General features: G+C 32.1%; 2 protein-coding genes across 2 annotated transcripts in view; one reads left to right on the top strand and one right to left on the bottom strand.

Moving 5' to 3' along the window:
• LOC126752165 (uncharacterized) overlaps positions 1-17,183 on the top strand; it is a 565,185-nt gene that overhangs the window by 283,084 nt on the left and 264,918 nt on the right. The gene's annotated exons all lie outside the window — the stretch shown is intronic.
• The window catches only part of LOC126752170 (uncharacterized), a 122,968-nt gene that overhangs the window by 39,583 nt on the left and 66,202 nt on the right, over positions 1-17,183 (bottom strand). The window contains exon 9 of the mRNA XM_050462776.1: positions 3,989-4,133. Within this exon, the coding sequence (XP_050318733.1) occupies positions 3,989-4,133 (145 nt within the window). The remainder of the gene's footprint in view (positions 1-3,988; positions 4,134-17,183) is intronic.

Raw genomic sequence — 17,183 nt, 5'->3', positions numbered from 1 at the left:
ATTAAACACAAGCACTCACACACATAAGCAAGCACCAGCGCCACTTGCGCATTCCCTGCTCTAAGCCCAACAACATGCGGTGCGACAATTAATCGTGCGTCGCGTGGACATTTGTGGTTCCGCTGCTGCGTATGTAATGTTGCCACACAGCATTGCTACTAAAGCCATATTCTGGCATAAATTTCATTTTCACTATTTATTTATTTATATGTGCGAATATGTTGTGTTGCGCTGGTCCATTTATTTTTGATTTTTTTCTTGTTGTTTATCTTTGGTTTCTCGCTTTCTGTGGCTTTGAATAGGCAGTCATTGTCCTCGAATTGTATGCCGCCACAATTGCGCTGTCTCCTCGGCTGCTGCTCGGCACATATTTGGTGTAATAAATTGCCAAATCGTCGCTGCCCGCCACACCAACTGCCCCTCAGAAGCTCTCACAGTCAACTGGCCCCTGTGCCAGTGATACAAATACCGGCTCGTGTCGCATAAATATTTGTAAAGCCGCCGCACACTCAAACGCATTCACACATGTTTATTATAGTTCCTTTAACTAGCGTTCATACGAGTATGTGTCTGTCTGCGTGCTATTTATCTACACACTTCGCAGCCAAAGAGACAATATGCTTTTGTTCATTTGTTTGCCATTTCACTTGTGTTCTGCTTTTGTAGTTTTTTCTTTATTTTCGTTATTTTGTCGACTTGGTCGACCGACATGTGCCTCTCTATTTGCCGATTTTGCTCTCTTTCGTCACCTCATTTTGTGGCTTGTTACAACAATGTTTTTTCTTGTTTGCCTTTCATATGCTTAAAACAATAAAGGCGACCAACGCCGTACCGCAGACCGCAAGCAGCATAACGGGCATATAGTTGGCAATGCGAAAAACGGTGGTTGCCAACTAAAGCGCAGGCATTCCCGCGGCCAAATATGTATGCGTGAGTATATTCACGCTTTGCATATGCTCTCAGCATAACCCAATGCACGTGGCAATTTTAAACAATTTTTGAAAAATAACCGGATTTTTATTAATCAATATTTTTGAAGTTTTTTTCACTACTTTACGTTTCAAAAACCTTTGCTCTTATAAAGTTAAATTTATAATTAGTTATAAAGAAAAACGAACTCATTTCTTAATATTAATTCCTTACAAGCCTTAATTTCAAAATATTGAAAATCTATTGGTAGCTGGGCATTCACCAACACACACTTAGCAATTCTTCACTCTGAAACACCCTGTGTTATTATAACTCTCTTCAACACTAGCTAAAAGAAGGCACATGTGAAAGAAAGCAATTGCCACTCTGCTTTTGCATAACCAAAACCACTTTTTGCTCGCTGCTTTGCTGAACAACTGCCTTTCACTGTTCCACTTCCGCTTTCTTTCACTACTTTGTCGTGGGTGATGTGGCATGAATATATGAATTTGGCCGCGAAAATTTATGTTTTAGTGGTTGCCAAGCATAATTCATCGCTACCGCATTATTCTCACATTATTTCCGCGCATTCAACCAAAATGTGTGGCGTTCAGAAAAAAAAATAATTTTTTAGCCTTCGTTCACATGTGGCATTTGGAGAGTCATATGTGACTGCTAAGAATGTGATGGTGAGGAATTTAGAGACGGAAGACACTAGATAAATAGTGTTATTACATATTTCTGAGCATTACTATTACTTTTTTTGGTAAAACACAAATGTAATATTAATTCCTAGAGAATATTGGTTGATTTATTATTTGAGGTTGGGCTTTAAAAGTCTAAACTGATGCGATATACTTGCGGGAAGTCCAAAGGAAGGAAGTATGGTTATCTTCGATGACCGCTTTAACTTTTTACCACCCTTTTGTAAATATTTTTTTGCAATAAAGTTCTTAATACATCAACATAGTTAATAATTAGTACGATCAGAAGTCTCGATCTTTGATTTTTACATACGTAAATCGTTTTATGAACATTTCGAAACGATTGTATTTATTTTATTATAAACTATTTTGAAAGATATTTAAAAAAAAACTTATAAACAATAAAAAAATCATCAAAACAATTAAATAATTTAAATGCAATTTAAACTTAAAAATACGAAATTTAAAAAACAAAATATAATAATTTAAATAGAAATTTTAATAATTTAAATAATTTTAATAATTAATTCCAAAAATTTAATTTAATTAAAAAAAAAATCCAAAAATAAAAAAATTAATCAAATTTAATTGAATTTTTAGTTATTTAAATTACTAAAGTTATTTTAAATCCACCAATATTCTTTAGGAATTAACATCACATTTATAATATTAATCTACCAAAATATAATAATTTAAATAGAAATTTTAATAATTTAAATAATTTTAATAATTAATTCCAAAAATTTAATTTAATTAACAAAAATAATTCCAAAAGCAATAAATTAAAATTAAATTAATGACAAAATATTGAATATTAAAAAAAAATTAAATAAAAATAATAATTTAATTAAGTTTAAAAATTGAAAAAATGGTTTAATTAAAATTAATTATTAAAAAATTAAATTAATAATTAAAAATTTAATTAAGTTTGCAAAAAATTACATATATGTAATCATAAACAACTTTGAAAACAATTAAATTAAATTTTAAAAATTGAAAAAACTCGAAAGCTTAATAAAAAAATTATTGTAAAACAAAGTTGAGTTATTATTTTTTTTATTTCTTTAATGTTTACTAATTTTACTTTTAAAAGTTTTAAATTAATTTAATAAGTTTTTGGAAATAATTTTCTCAATTTTTTTACAAATTTGTTTTCATATTTCAAAAATTTAATTAAAGTATTTTTAAAAAAATTTTAATTAAAATTTTAATAAATATCTTTAAATTTTTAACTTTTTTAATTTTTATTATTTTTTTAAGGTCTTATATAATTTAAATTGATTTTTTCGGAATTAGTTTTTATAATTTCGCTTTAAAATTTCTCTTAAATTGTTTATGATAAAATAAAATTTTTTTTTAAGTTTTTTTCGTATATTTAATTTTTAATAATTTTGTTTTTTTTTTAGTTTTAATTTAAATTATTATTTTTTTCATTGTTAAAAGTTTTTTTAAAAACTGTCTGTGTTAAAAATTATATAATTTTTTTGCATTTTACAAATTTTTTTCATATTTCAAAAATTTAATTAAAGCTATTTTTTTTAAAATTATCTTTAAATTTTTAATTTTTTTTAATTCTTAAATTTTTTTTTTCTTAAAGTTTTATTATTTTGTTTTTCAAGGTTTTAATTTAAATTTAATTAATATATTTTTTAAATTATTTTTTAATTTTTTCATAATTTTGTTTCTAAAGTTTTTCTAAATTGTATAAAATGAAAAATATATTTTTTTTTGTAAATTTTAAAAATACTGAAGTATATAAATATTTAAAATCGAAACCTCTAAACTAACTAATTATAAAAATAATTACACTATTTAATTGTTTTTAAACTTAATTGTTTTTTATTTTTTTGGATTTCTTTAATTTTTAAAAATTTTCTTTTTCAAAGTTGTAATTTAATACAAATAAATTTTTTTTGGAATTAATTTTTTATAATTTTGTTTTTAAAATTTTACCTAAATTGTTTATGTTAAAATAAATATTTTTATAATCGAAACCTCTCCTACTAATTAGTAAAAGTACTTAATTATTTAAGTTTTTATTAAATTTAACTTTTTTTTAACAAAGTTTGTATTCTATTTAAATTTTTTTTTTAATTTTTGATTTAATTTTGGTTTAATTTAAATAATTTTTTAAAATTTAATTTTTATTTATTTTAAATTTTTTATAATATTTCCAAAATTAATATAATTTTTTTGTTATGCTTTTTTTTAAATTTTTTTTTCACTATTTCACACATTTCATCAAATTTTTTTTGTCACTTTCAAAATTGAATTTTACCAACGCATAAATCTTTTGGTACTCTCCGTTTCACAATATTGAAAATTTAATAAATCATATCCCCTGTTTATTGCTACCTCAACACCGCGATACTTACACAATTCACCATAGGCGGCAGCAGTGACGCGGAAATCGCAACGCCAATAAGCGGTCCCGCGGCGCCTTGCAGCAAAGCCACAGCCACACCTGTGCCAGACGTCAGCGCCCAGAAAATACTCATCCACAAGGAGCGAGAGTTGCCTCTGGAAGTAGAAGTATACATGTAGTTATATACAGATTCATGTTCTTCTATAAAAAACAACAAGAAAGAGCTAGGTCTTTACTGCCTACAATCTCGGTGAAATGATTTAAGGCGCGATGAAAAATTAAAATCTAAATGAGTACTAAAAATTAAAAGTGAATAGTCATATATCATTTCAGCGCAGCGACGACGGCGTCAACACCAGCTGTGCGCTTGCTGAGAATGTGTTGACACCTTTTATTTATTTTACGTGCGGCAAAAAAAAAATAAAAAATAAACAAGGGTATAAATTATGTCGGAAGCTAGAAAAGTCGCCGTAAATAAAAGTATTCAAGGCGAAATGTGTCACGGTAAACAAATTACACAGCACCCGGCACCGCGCGCCTATAATTGTGTTATGAGTGGTTGACTTAGGTGATCCTACCGCCCTCACCATTATTGCCCTGCCATATTTCCGTACGCCAGTCCGCGCTTAGTGATAAATGCTGACATATTAACATTTCTAATGTGACATTGTTAAGGAAATTTCTTGTAATTTTTTTCATTCGCAATTGCTGTTGGCTTTGTCAACATATGACCGCACATTTATTCATATTTCGCTTAAGCCCCGTCCACAAGTTGACAGTTACATTCACGCCTGCTTGCAGCGCTGTGTGTAGGCTGTCAGTCAAAAGGCAGTGGAGCTTGCAGGCAGGTGGCCACTATGTGTGTGGCAAGGGTGTCGCAATCAGCGCTGACACCTCTTCAACGCTTATCAAATTAAGTCAACATTGAGATAGATGTTGGCGGTTTTCATGTGTCAGCGTTCTGAGTGCTCAGCATTACATTTTTGCCGCCATTCCTTTCGTAACTATTTGTGGTGGCTGTAGGAGCATAACTTAAGCGATATGCTCTCAAGGTTAGCATTAAGAGGTGAAACTCGGAATTTTAAATTGAGAGAAATGAGTTTAATGTTCTTCGTTCTCTTTAAACATAGCAATTTTACGTATTTAAGCTAAGATCTGAAAACTTTCTAACAATTTGAAAGCTTTTTAAGGTTAGTGTATACGATACTGATAATGAGAGTTTTAGAGGATGTGTATCTTTGATTGATAGTAGTAGTTTGCTTTTAGCTACCTCGTTAAGTATAAACATTGAATGTATTTAAGCAAAGATCTGATAATTTTTATACGTGCTTAGAGAGCTTTTAAAAGTAAAACACTATATTAGAAGCTTAATACCAGCTTAACGAACTTTAAAAAGTAAAAAGCGATATTAAAAGCTGAAAAAGATCTGATAGCTTTATACCAGCTTAGAGAGCTTTTGACATTAAAATTCGATATTGAATGCTTTTAAGGGTTAGAGTATTTGATTTTGATAATAAAAACTTTGAAGGGTGTGTGTCTCTGATATATAGTAGTGTTTTTCTTCAAATTACCTTTTTATACTCATATATTCAACGCTTTTAAGCTAAGATTTGAAAACGTTTATAACTGATTAGGGATCTTTTAAGGCAAAAATCTGAAAATGTTTACAGTTGCTAAGAGCACATTCGAGATGCAATGTTAAAATCTTTCTAATATATCTTCTAATCTATCTTTAAAGGGTGTGTGTCTTTGATAAGTAGTAGTATTTTTTTCCTATCTGCTTATGCTTAAAAATTTTACGTTTTTAAGAAATTGTTCTAAAGAATTTGATTTGATATACATATTGAAAGCTTTTTGAGGGTTTTGCTATTGATTTTGATATTGAAAGCTTTCTGGGGTTCGTACCTTTGCTAAATAGTAGCAAAAGAGAAAGGGGGAATAGCAAGGAGTACTGATGTAAAGCAAATCTTTGCTCAGTTATTTCCAAGACGTCTGCTTTGGTAACAGCGATAAGCCCATTCCATAATTTTTAAAATTTTAATATTGATACACATTGATTGTTGACTATCTTTCGATCTTTGAGTTTTCAGGTATCGATCGATTACAACAGATTTAGGTATAATTATCTTATTTTTAAAGTAGTAGAAGACCAAGTCATGCTAACTTAAGAAGCTTTCACGCAAAATTTCTATAAAAAATACATGATAGATTGTTTTTCGTATAATTCTTGTCATTCCAGAATCATGTTCGTTAAAAATTCAATACTTTTTAATACAAAGCTTTAGCCCACAAAGTGTTTTAAGCTTCATCTACGGCAATCACAGATGAAAGCTCCTTAAATTTTCGCGTATGATTTTTTATGTATTTTTCGTGTTCACTTCAGTTCAGACTAGACATAAATTTCCTGAACATTAATTTTCAAAAGGTTTTTACATACTTATCTACGACTTTTTCTTAATTAAATAATTGTTCACCGCCAAAGCTTTGAATACATTTTTTTCACAGGAGAGAAGCCTATAATTACTTCATTTCTCTCCATAATTATTAGTTGCTGATTCCTTATTAATTAAAATATTTCCCGCATAAATTTAATTAGGCGACAAATGCCCTCATAGAGATGGTACGCTGATTGTATTCGCTGTGAACCAGCAGCACTGTTATTTAAACTCACCGCGAAGTAGCTGATTTGGTGCTTTTGTGTCTAATTATCTTTGTATTTGAGCTTTTGTCTCTCCATTTTCAGCTACTTATCGCTTACTTTGCGCCAGAAAATGAACAATCAACGATTTAGCGCAAAGTGGGAAGCCAAATCATCAAAGCGTGGCTCGCAACCATACTCCCACACCTAATTTTGTTATTGTAGTATTAAGTATTTGTTGTTTTTTGGCCAAGTGAGTAAGTAGTTGTAATCGCTTTTGTTATTGTGCACGTTGTTGGTTTTCGTTAATTAAGTAATTTTGGTCTTTTGACAGTTGGCTGTCAAAAATTGACAATAATAAGTGTTAACACTCACCACGTCAGCACTTAATTAGCATAACGTTAGCGGAAATGAGCGCAAAAGACAGAAAAAAACGGAAATGAGGAAATTGCATAAGAACGAAACTGTTTACGTCACACATACATAAAGGGGGCGGAGTTGCGGAGAAGTTAATGAAATGTGACGCGAAGTGGACTGTGCTTGGCTATCGCCTTTTCATCTCCCTCATTATATTAAGTGCGAATGATGACAGTGTCATTGCTTTTATTCGAGAGTGTTAGGAGAGGTTGTGTGTATGGTAAGTGCCAGTTGGCCATCGTGGGCACACTATTTGAGGATAACTTTAAAAAAAAAAATGTGTTGAATTTATATGAACACCACAATAAAGTTCACTCATAAGCGATCTTTATATAAATATTTTTTATTGAACTGATTGAGAATTGCTGAGTATATTTCTAGTGCAACGAAAAAGTTTTTGATAAAGTGTTATTGGCTTAATCGGAAGTAAAACTACTCACTGGAGTTCAAGTTTTCCTACAACGACAGTTTCACAATTTAATTGTCTTAAAAACTCCTGTCAAAGTGACGAGTTGAGACGAAGCAGCCAAGTCCATCTGGACCTTCAATTTTCGAGTTATGGATCTGGTATTTGACACAAATACTTTTCTTCTCAAGAACCTCCTCGTTCGTCGGAATCGTCGATATCGGACCACTATAGCATATAGCTGCCATACAAACTGAGTAACCGGAATCAAGTTTTTGTATCGGAAACTTTTTTATTTGACGAGCTATCTTCACGAAATGTGGCATAGATTATTTGAAAGGGCAATAACGCAATCTCCAAAGAAATGGTTTAAATAAAATCGGTTTAACATATAGCTGTCATACAAACCGATCAAAATCATGTCCTTGTATGGAAGACTTTTGTATTTGATGAGATATCTTCATGAAATTTGGCGTACATTATAACCAAGGAAATCGATATATTATTCGGAGAAAGGATTCAAATCGTAATGCTTTAGCATATAACTGCCATACCAACTGAACGATCGGAGCTAAGTTCTGCTATGGAAAACTTTTTTATTTGACGAGATATCTTCATGAAATTTGGCAGAAGTTATTTTCTTGGGCAAGAACACAACCTCCAAGGAAATAATCTAAATCGGATCGGTTTAGCGTATAGTTGCCATACAGACTGAACGACGAAAATCCAGTTCTTATATGGAAAACTTTTGTATTTGAAGAGATATCTTCACGAAATTTAACGTGGATTATTTTTTTGAGAAAGCAAAATCATCTCTGAACAAATTCTTTAGAGTGGACCACTGTAGCATATAGGTGCCATACAAACTGATCGATCAAAATCAAGATATTCATACTTGTGTACCCATTTTCGCTTTAAGAAAAGCACTTGTGAAGGGTATTGCAGCTTCTTGTTATGATCTGTTTTAAGTCTGATTCTTTAGCTCGATAAATATATTTATGAAAATTTCATATAGGGACATTTTTATTTTTTATATTAACATAACTCTATAACCATATAATGATAAATCAATTGAAATATAATAAATACCGTTAAACAATAATAAGTACCGATAATAAATATCGCTTCCAAAAATAATGCCATATGAGCATGTATATACATATGTATATTAAGGTGATACCGAGAATACCATCTAAAATATTTTCCTCCTCTAAGAGTTGGTAAGATCAACACTTCAAGCTTCATGTTACCCTAAAATTACTCTCTACTACTATTTTAAGCCTGAATCTTTGGAAAATAAAATTAAAAATTTGTAAGTCACACCCTAGTGTGCATACATATATTTATATGTACATGTGCATTAAATCATTTGAAATATTTAAAATTCCTAATTAAGCAGCCAAATCTTTCTCAGATTGACAGTCGAATTAATATCCTTTGATTTAAGCAACTTCCTGATTTTAATCGCCAAACTTTAACTTCCAAAGCAATAAAATAATGTCCTTAAAGCTATAAATAAAACGAGTGCGACAGGATACGCGGTTACTTTGTATAGAAAGAATGATTAAAATGCTGGACAAATGTTGTTTGCCATTAATTTGCGCTAATTACCCTAAGAACTTAAAGACATATATTTTGCAACACACACAGATGCATACATTTCTATATATAAAGGAACATCCAACACCACACCACTTGACACAGCTAATTGTTATGCAAAGCCCACTCAAGGGCAAAAACGCTTTGGAAATCGCATAAAAAGCGAGTCTTCCCACGCGTCCTTAAAGCGACAAAACATTTTAGGCATAAATATAATATAAATATGTAAATAAATTTTGCTTTGGATTGCGACTGCCTTAAGCTATGACTTAAAAAGGCGTTAAAATTTGCTACAAGCCTATTTGGGTTAAGAGATTTCTCAATAAATTTGTAATAAGAGGCGAGGTGTTGTGACAGCTTTGTCGTTTACAGTTATGCGAATTCGCATTGTACTTTTTATTGCTTGTTTGCTGCGTTTTCAGGCGACAATTCACTTGTGTGCCCTCCAAACTCATTTCTTCGTAAATAGCTGAGCTCTGGCGGCAATAACAAATTACTGGTAATTCACGCCACTAATTCTTTAAGACGCTTTCGAAATCAGCAATGCGCCGTTTTATTGAGAGATAAGCAATATGCGGATTGTGTATTTGAATAGAAAGACATTACATTGATACCATACAAATAGATATAATATAGAATATAATGGTTTAAGCCATTGGATGTGGGCAGTTGGCGATAGAAGAGAACAGTCGTTGACACTGATGACAGAACAATGTTATTCCTAAGGGAAATGCTTTAAGTTTTGTTTAGTTATAGAATAAAGATTTTTAAGTGAAAGTTTAAATATAACTAAAAAGTGAGTGCGTAAGGGATTAAATGGGTTTTCTCGGGTAAAAACGACATTTTCAACAATTTTTTTTTTTTCTTATATAAAAAGTTAAATATTTTATTAGAATTTTTTATTGTTGCAAACATACACTATTAACAACGAAACTCCGAAAATTTTAGAAAAAAATATTTTAAACTCGGCTATTGCGATGCCATTTCCGGTGACCCCTCGGAAAACAGATGCGCCCGCGTTGGCAGGATAACTTCTTACAGAATCATCCAAAGTGGAAAAATACGTGTTAAAAACTTAACTTAGAACTTGGACAAAGGAAAAAGTAAAAGCTGGATTTTTGGCAAACATTAGAAAAAAAATTTAAATTTCAGTAATATTTTTTTTCCCCAATTAGTTGTAATCGAAAAAAAATCCTTCGTCCATAGGTTGAGTAGTTCTTGAGAAATCTTGCCAATCGTCTTCAAAAACTCAGTTTCGAGAAAAACTCCTTTAAAGATGGCGGACTTAGCTTAGCTAAACTCCAGCGCACTAGTGCTCAAGGCTTTATCTCCGAAACTATTACTCGGATCAACGTGAAAATTTAGGACAATATTCTAGAGGCCAAACTCAAAGAGCACATTAGTGCGAACTTCAAGGGCTAACAGCTTCCCGTGGTACCAGCTTTAAGTCTCCGTTCAGACGTTGTGGCTTTTACATTTGCCAGTTGAGCACCCATCTAACTTAATGACTGGTGACATTTGTCGCTTGAACTTCAAATGTTTTTTCATTAGAAGGAATTTCATTCAAAATCTATAATATCAATTCAAGCTGAGTATTATAGCACAAATTCTGACAAGACTATGCTGCTATTGCGAAGCAAGCCAAATAACATACTTAGTGCATTATTGAATTTTAGTATTCTTATGACAGCCATACTATACTGCGGGCAAATTCTACCTCCTACTCTCTGTGGGAGTGCATATCGAACGCTTTGACTTCATACTGGATCAATTGTATCATGGTGTCGCCAAAGTAAACTTTGGGGCTTTTTCTTTGCCAGCAGGGAGTTGTGGGTGGCTAGAAGCCATTGAAAGTGAGTAGCAGTGAGCTTTCTTTCGGTTCTGTTAAAGCTTGGAGGGTTGTAATATGTATAAACTGATTATCAACTTCAGTTTCAGACTTCCTGATTACTGTAGCGTTTTTAAGCCAGGGTTACTGCCATTAAGGCAGTGCTAGATTTATTGTTCCAGAGTGCAGCCTCAGAAAGAGAAGTGACTTTCCGCTCAGATATTGAGTGGTGATACTATTCTCGAGCCCACCAACTGTGCATACAAAGCTGATATATGTACATTTTGCCTCTTTATCAAAGACATCGAATAACTTTGTGATAAAATATAGAGTGAACCATTTCGAGTTTCCCTACTTTTACTAAAAAACACTGAAATAAGTTGGGGGGAATGTTTATTATCATTCGAAATAATACTTTGTGATAAGATAGGTATGGGTGCCAGGCTGCATCGTCAGGCAGGCAACTGTAAAGCATATCAATATATTGTGAACGGGTTGGCACTGCACTCTTCTCATGTGCTGTACTACTTGAAGGCTGGGTTTCTCGAGAGCTTGTCCATCATCTGTTCGTACATTGGCCTATCAGCGTCTACGCTGTAAGGTTAAGAATCTTACCGGATGCCAGCTGAAATAGGAGAGAGAGTTGCAAATATCTTAGCACTTCCTTCTTGTCTATATCGCCTTTGCGAGATCAAGGCTTAAACACTTTGGAGCCCACATTTTCTGTCATCCCATCGAACTTGTGGTATTGACCAAAAAACTTTGTCGGCTTTGAATGCAGGAGTTAGTTAAAGGAAGTGCGATCTTTGGGTCATTCGTCGAACCTAACCTAATCTAAGAAGAAGAATAAGTTTCCATGAGACCTGCTTTTTAAAAGATATTTTTGCTGGTGCCGGTGCGACAGAATATTAAGTAGTATATTTTGATTTCCAAGTGAGATCTGTCATAGTATGTTTATTTTATTTTTTAAAGAAAACTCAAACCATAAACGTGTTGAAAAAAAGCTTTCAAAATGAGTTTCATCATCATCTTTTCACGTTAAAGCTCCTTATAAAATTTGGCACGCTACATATGTGACCTCCAAACATCTCGTTCAATTGCGGTTTCTTTCCAATTTTATTTTCCAAGCTGCTTTATGTTTTCCTCGAGTTCGTCAATCAATCTTGGTCGCGGCCTTCCCACTGCGTTAGTGGTGAGTTCTTCATAATTTTCGTCTACGCTCTCTTGTTGTCCAATGTCTCTACATGGTATTCTCTTTATTTCAAATAATACTAAATATACTCCTCCAACAAAAACAAATAATCAGTCTACCTAGTCAAAGTCGGCTTAGTGCTATGTAACAGCTTAGGCAGCTTAAGCGGCTCCACTCTAGCAATTTTTGTTAAGCTCGACGGATTAGTAATTGCTTCTTTAGCTGCTGTGTTGTTTTTAGGCTGCATGTTAGCTCTTACTTATATATTTTTGTATGCTAGCGATTCTCGAGCATAACAATACAGCAAAAAAAAATTCAGTCAATGCTGCCAATAAATAATAAAGCAATTTGCAGTATAGAAAACAAACAGCGAAACGATAGAGAAGATCCTTTTACGTAGTTTAATGGTCTGGTCTAATTTTTTAGCGTTATATAAACATACAGATAAACTTGTTTACTAATTTTTAACTTTAATAACCTGTCTCTAATGACTCAAGCAGCCTTCAAAGACGATTCCTAGAAAGTATTTTCATTCCTAAGAAATCTTACTTAGTTATGCATGTGTGTTTGTAAGCATGTATGTATGTAGGTGTAAGTATCACTAGGAGTCTAGCAGTTCATTAGTGTTGAGTGCGTAAATCTTCGCACAAAATCGATTTATGCCCTGGCGCCAACGCCTTGTATATATGTACATGTGTGCGTATTCGTTTCAGCGTAGTTGCTTGGCCTAGCATTTAGGTAACAAATGAATTAAGTTCAAGGTTTCTGCTATTAGGAATTACCAAGTGTGTGTCACACTATAAGTGTATATGTATATGTCGTGCTTTGCTTTTCTTTGTGTGCGCGTGAAATACTGCCTGCGTAAATTAATTGTGGCATTGCGCTAAATAATTGCCTCTGGTCGGAAAATGCGCGAAACTTTAGTTACTTTACTTCTCTACATGCCTCCAACCAACTTTAGCATCAACTATATGCTATACAGTTAATAAATCTTGTAAGTATGTGTGTGTATGTGCATCACTTGCTCTTATATATGCTTGGTTGCGTCTGCGGCCGCTGCGTTACTCAACTCTAAAAGCGTTTATGCATTAGTGTTTGTCGTTTGTTTGTGTAATTTAATTAGTCTTAATTTGATAATTGAAAGATTGTGCAAACATAAACACACACTTACACATATACTTGTATTTGCAAGCGCGTATATGGTTACTGCCATTAGTTTGTATCACTTGTGGCTGTAAACTTAATTTTATGGTGTGTGATTTTAGGCGCTGTGCCACAAAAGCCGCGTGCCTAGTTTGCAGATTTTAATTTCGTAATTTATTGTTTTAAATAATACTAATAATAATAAGGTAATGTGATAACGGTTAATGAGGGCGAACGCGTTGCTCGTTGAGTTGGACGTTTAGAGGGGGGTTGGCCAAAGTTTAAGAGGCTTACACGAGATTGCTATACTAGTTGGGATGTTTTAGGCATGAAAGTATATTTAGGTAGTAAAATTTGAGGAAAAACAAATAGTTTCAAAAAAAGGCTTCCGATAACAAAAAATATAGGTTTTTTGAAATAAAGATCCTGACATGTCAGTTTAGAGCGTTGCTAATTTTAGAAATCTGGTATACAATTCATCTATATGCTGCAAAATAGACGTTGACCTTTACGCAGGAATATATTCTTTTATTGAAATAATGTATAATATGAAGAATTTATTCATTAACCTTTCATTGAGTTTCGAAAAAATCCATAAAAAACATCATATATTGATATTCGCCTAAGGATATGCTACAAATTTAAGTTTTTCTCTTTGGGTAACCATGGTCAGATCAATATGCTGCTTCCACCGCAGAATGGAACCATATTAGTCATCTCTATCTCTTTGCCTCCGCGGCTTAGGTTTCTGAGGCCTGGCAGAGACCTGCGTCTCGTAAACGGGACGATGGTCGTATTTAAGGGGTTGCTGTTCAACTCTGCACCATCCCCTGGCAAGGTCTAGTCCCCTTTGTTGGATGTCGCAGAGAGTGTCCTCAAATTTTACCCTGGCTATGATAACAATGCCGTCCGCATATCCTTGTCCATTGTTAATTACCAACATAAGTGGTTCGTCCTCGACAAGGCTCTACAACAATGGAGACTTGAATTTTGCGAACGAAGCCGTAGCCCACCTCATTGAGTCCACAGTAAACAGTTGTCTATCGACTACCTACGCAACGCTTACGTACCTTTGACCTGAGTCCAGAGAGACAAAAATTAAAATCTAGCTTCTGTTAGACCAATATAAAAATTGCTCTATGACAACATCCATCGAATTTTTGGGTATGCTTTTCCATCTGACCCAATGTCTCCACCAACCGTATTCGTTGGCGATAAATATTCTGGAATAGCTGTAATTGTGTCATGTTTAACAGCAACGTGAACAACTTTGCCAACATAAACACCCGCGTTAAACAAAAAAAACAAAAAACACATTCAGGGACACAAATGTATAACAATTATTTCATATATGTACACATGCAAGAATATAATGTTTGTACTTTTACACCAACAGTGATAATAATATTCTTGTAGGCAAAATGTGACATTTTGAGCAGCACGCATAGAGCACTGTGTGTCGATTAATACGAGTAGCTGGTACCTTCGTGGGTAAAGTTGCCTTGAACTTTAGAAATAAATATTGCCTAAAAATATGCCACTTTGGAATTGATTTTTAGAAAATACTGACCTAGCGATATGGTTTCTGACGTTAGCATGCTTTCTGTTTTAGGTCTCAATAATATTAACAGTTTCCATAAAATTTGTCTTCATTTCGAATCACAAAAGTTATAAAAATCGTTCTTATTGCAAATATAATTTCTCAGTACTAAATGATTTGGACCAAAAAAACATTAACGTAGCATAAAATCGTCTAACTAAGATAGTCAGTGGAAATTGTAAGTTAATAGAAAATAGTACCTCAACTTGAATCACCCGTTATTATCAGTAGTCAATTTGCTTTCCCGAATGTCATTATTATAATTTTGTACTTAACGGAAGTTATTCTCAATTTAAGTTAGGAAAATAGAATATTAAACAATTAAACAACACAGAGTAATTATATAAAACATATTCGGAGGCCAGTAACTTAAAAACTCGCTTTGGAGATTAAGTGAGAATTTTCCAAAATATATATAAGAATTGAGTTCTCAAAACGATTTCGATTTGGAAATTGATTAGTATTTACTTCTGAATATTTTTTAGTACTAGCAGATTTATTACATATTGGAGTCTCATAGTAAATTTATTATTAGAAGCTCGGACTTTAGTACTCTTATTAGGCATATTAAACTCAAATAACAGACGATTTATTAAATATTAAATTTTAGTACTAGCAGATCTACAGTAGTCTTAGTACATGTTAGCTTTTATTACTAAAATATTTAGTACAGATTTGATTTTATTCCTAGAGGATTTAATACAGATTAGAGCTTAGTATACTTATATTAAATATATATTCGATTTTAGTACGGGCAGATTGAGTATAGACAGGATTTTGGATCTAAAAGATTTAGTACATATTTAGATTTTATAGCTTGATAACTTTTTTAAAAAAAAAACGCATAAAATTTGCAAAATCTCATCGGTTCTTTATTTGAAACGTTAGATTGTTCATGACATTTATTAATTTCATTTAAAATATTTAGTACAGATTTGATTTTATTCGGCCGGAATAGCCCGAATTTCTTCGGAAATGTTGTCTTAGCTGGAATAGTTGCTGGCTTATTTCTGTAGAGCCCCACAAAAAATAGTCTAGTGATGGCCAACTTATCCGAAGTTTTCCCTCAAAATGGCCATTAAATATATATTCGAAATTATTTAGTATGGGCAGATTGACGTTTATAGACAGGATTGCTATTGGAACTTGCTATTATCAGATTCGGTACATATTTGATTTTAGTACTAAAAGATTTAGTACATATTTTAATTTCCTATCACGAGATTTAGTACACTTTGGTATTTAGTAATTGGAATTTTAGTACAAATTGGTTTTCAGATATAATGAATTTAGTACAAATAAGATTTTAGTACTAGTAGTTTGAGCACTGATTAAATTTAATACTAGAAGATTTAGTACAGATTGCAGCTTAGTACTACTAGAGTCAGCACAGATTATATTTTAATTTTTACACACCTAGTACAATTTGGATTTAAGTACTTTAAGATTTAGTATAGATTGGATTTTAATACCAGACGAAAAAATATAGATTGCATTTTAGTACTAGCGGATTTTGTACAGATTAGATTTCAATACTAAAGAGTTTAGTATTTGTTAGATTTTTATACTTATAGATTTAAAAATTGGATTTTAGTACTTCTAGATTTAGTACATATTGTATTTGAGTACTAAAAAATTTGGTACAGATGGCAGCTTGTAGTACTAGATTTAGGTGAAATTATATTTTAGTTTTGACAGGTGTAGTACAGGTTGGATTTTAGTACTCTTAGATTTAGTATAGATTGTATTTGATAACCAGAAGATTAAGTATAGATTGCATTTTAGTACTAGTTTGTTTAGTACAGATTTAATTTTATAATTATTATGAAAGATCTGGTACAGATTCCATTTAAGCAATGGAACATTTGGTACCGATTGAATTGTTGTACAAATATATTCAGAACAGCTATGATTTTAGAACTAGAAGCTTAAGTACCGTTTTTAGAAGAATAATACTAAGTATAGACCAGATTTTTGTACCAAAAAATTATTATAGATTGGATTTTAATACGTATATATTTAGTATAAATTGAATCTTAGTAATTCAAGATTTAGTACGTATTATATTTTAGAGCCTAAAGATTTAGTACAGATTGGTGTTTAGAACATGAAAATTTAGTATAGATTCAATGTTAGTACTGAAAAGATTTTGTTTGGTTGGGGCCTAATACTATTAGTACTAAAAGTTTTAGTACAGATTGGATTTTAGAACAAGAAAATTTAGTACAGAGTAAATTTTAGTACTAAAATATTTTTTTGGTTGGGGCCAAATACTATTATATTTAGTACTAAAATGTTTAGCACTAATTCGATTTTTGTACAAGAAATTTAGTGCAGATTAGGTTTTAGTACAAGAAAATTTAGTACAGATTAATTTTAATG

The sequence above is a fragment of the Bactrocera neohumeralis genome, chromosome 3 (genome assembly GCF_024586455.1).
Source record: "Bactrocera neohumeralis isolate Rockhampton chromosome 3, APGP_CSIRO_Bneo_wtdbg2-racon-allhic-juicebox.fasta_v2, whole genome shotgun sequence".
Classification (NCBI taxonomy): Eukaryota; Metazoa; Arthropoda; class Insecta; order Diptera; family Tephritidae; genus Bactrocera; species Bactrocera neohumeralis.
The sequence above is the reverse complement of the archived record's forward strand: the minus strand, read 5'-3'. Positions and strand labels throughout refer to the sequence as shown.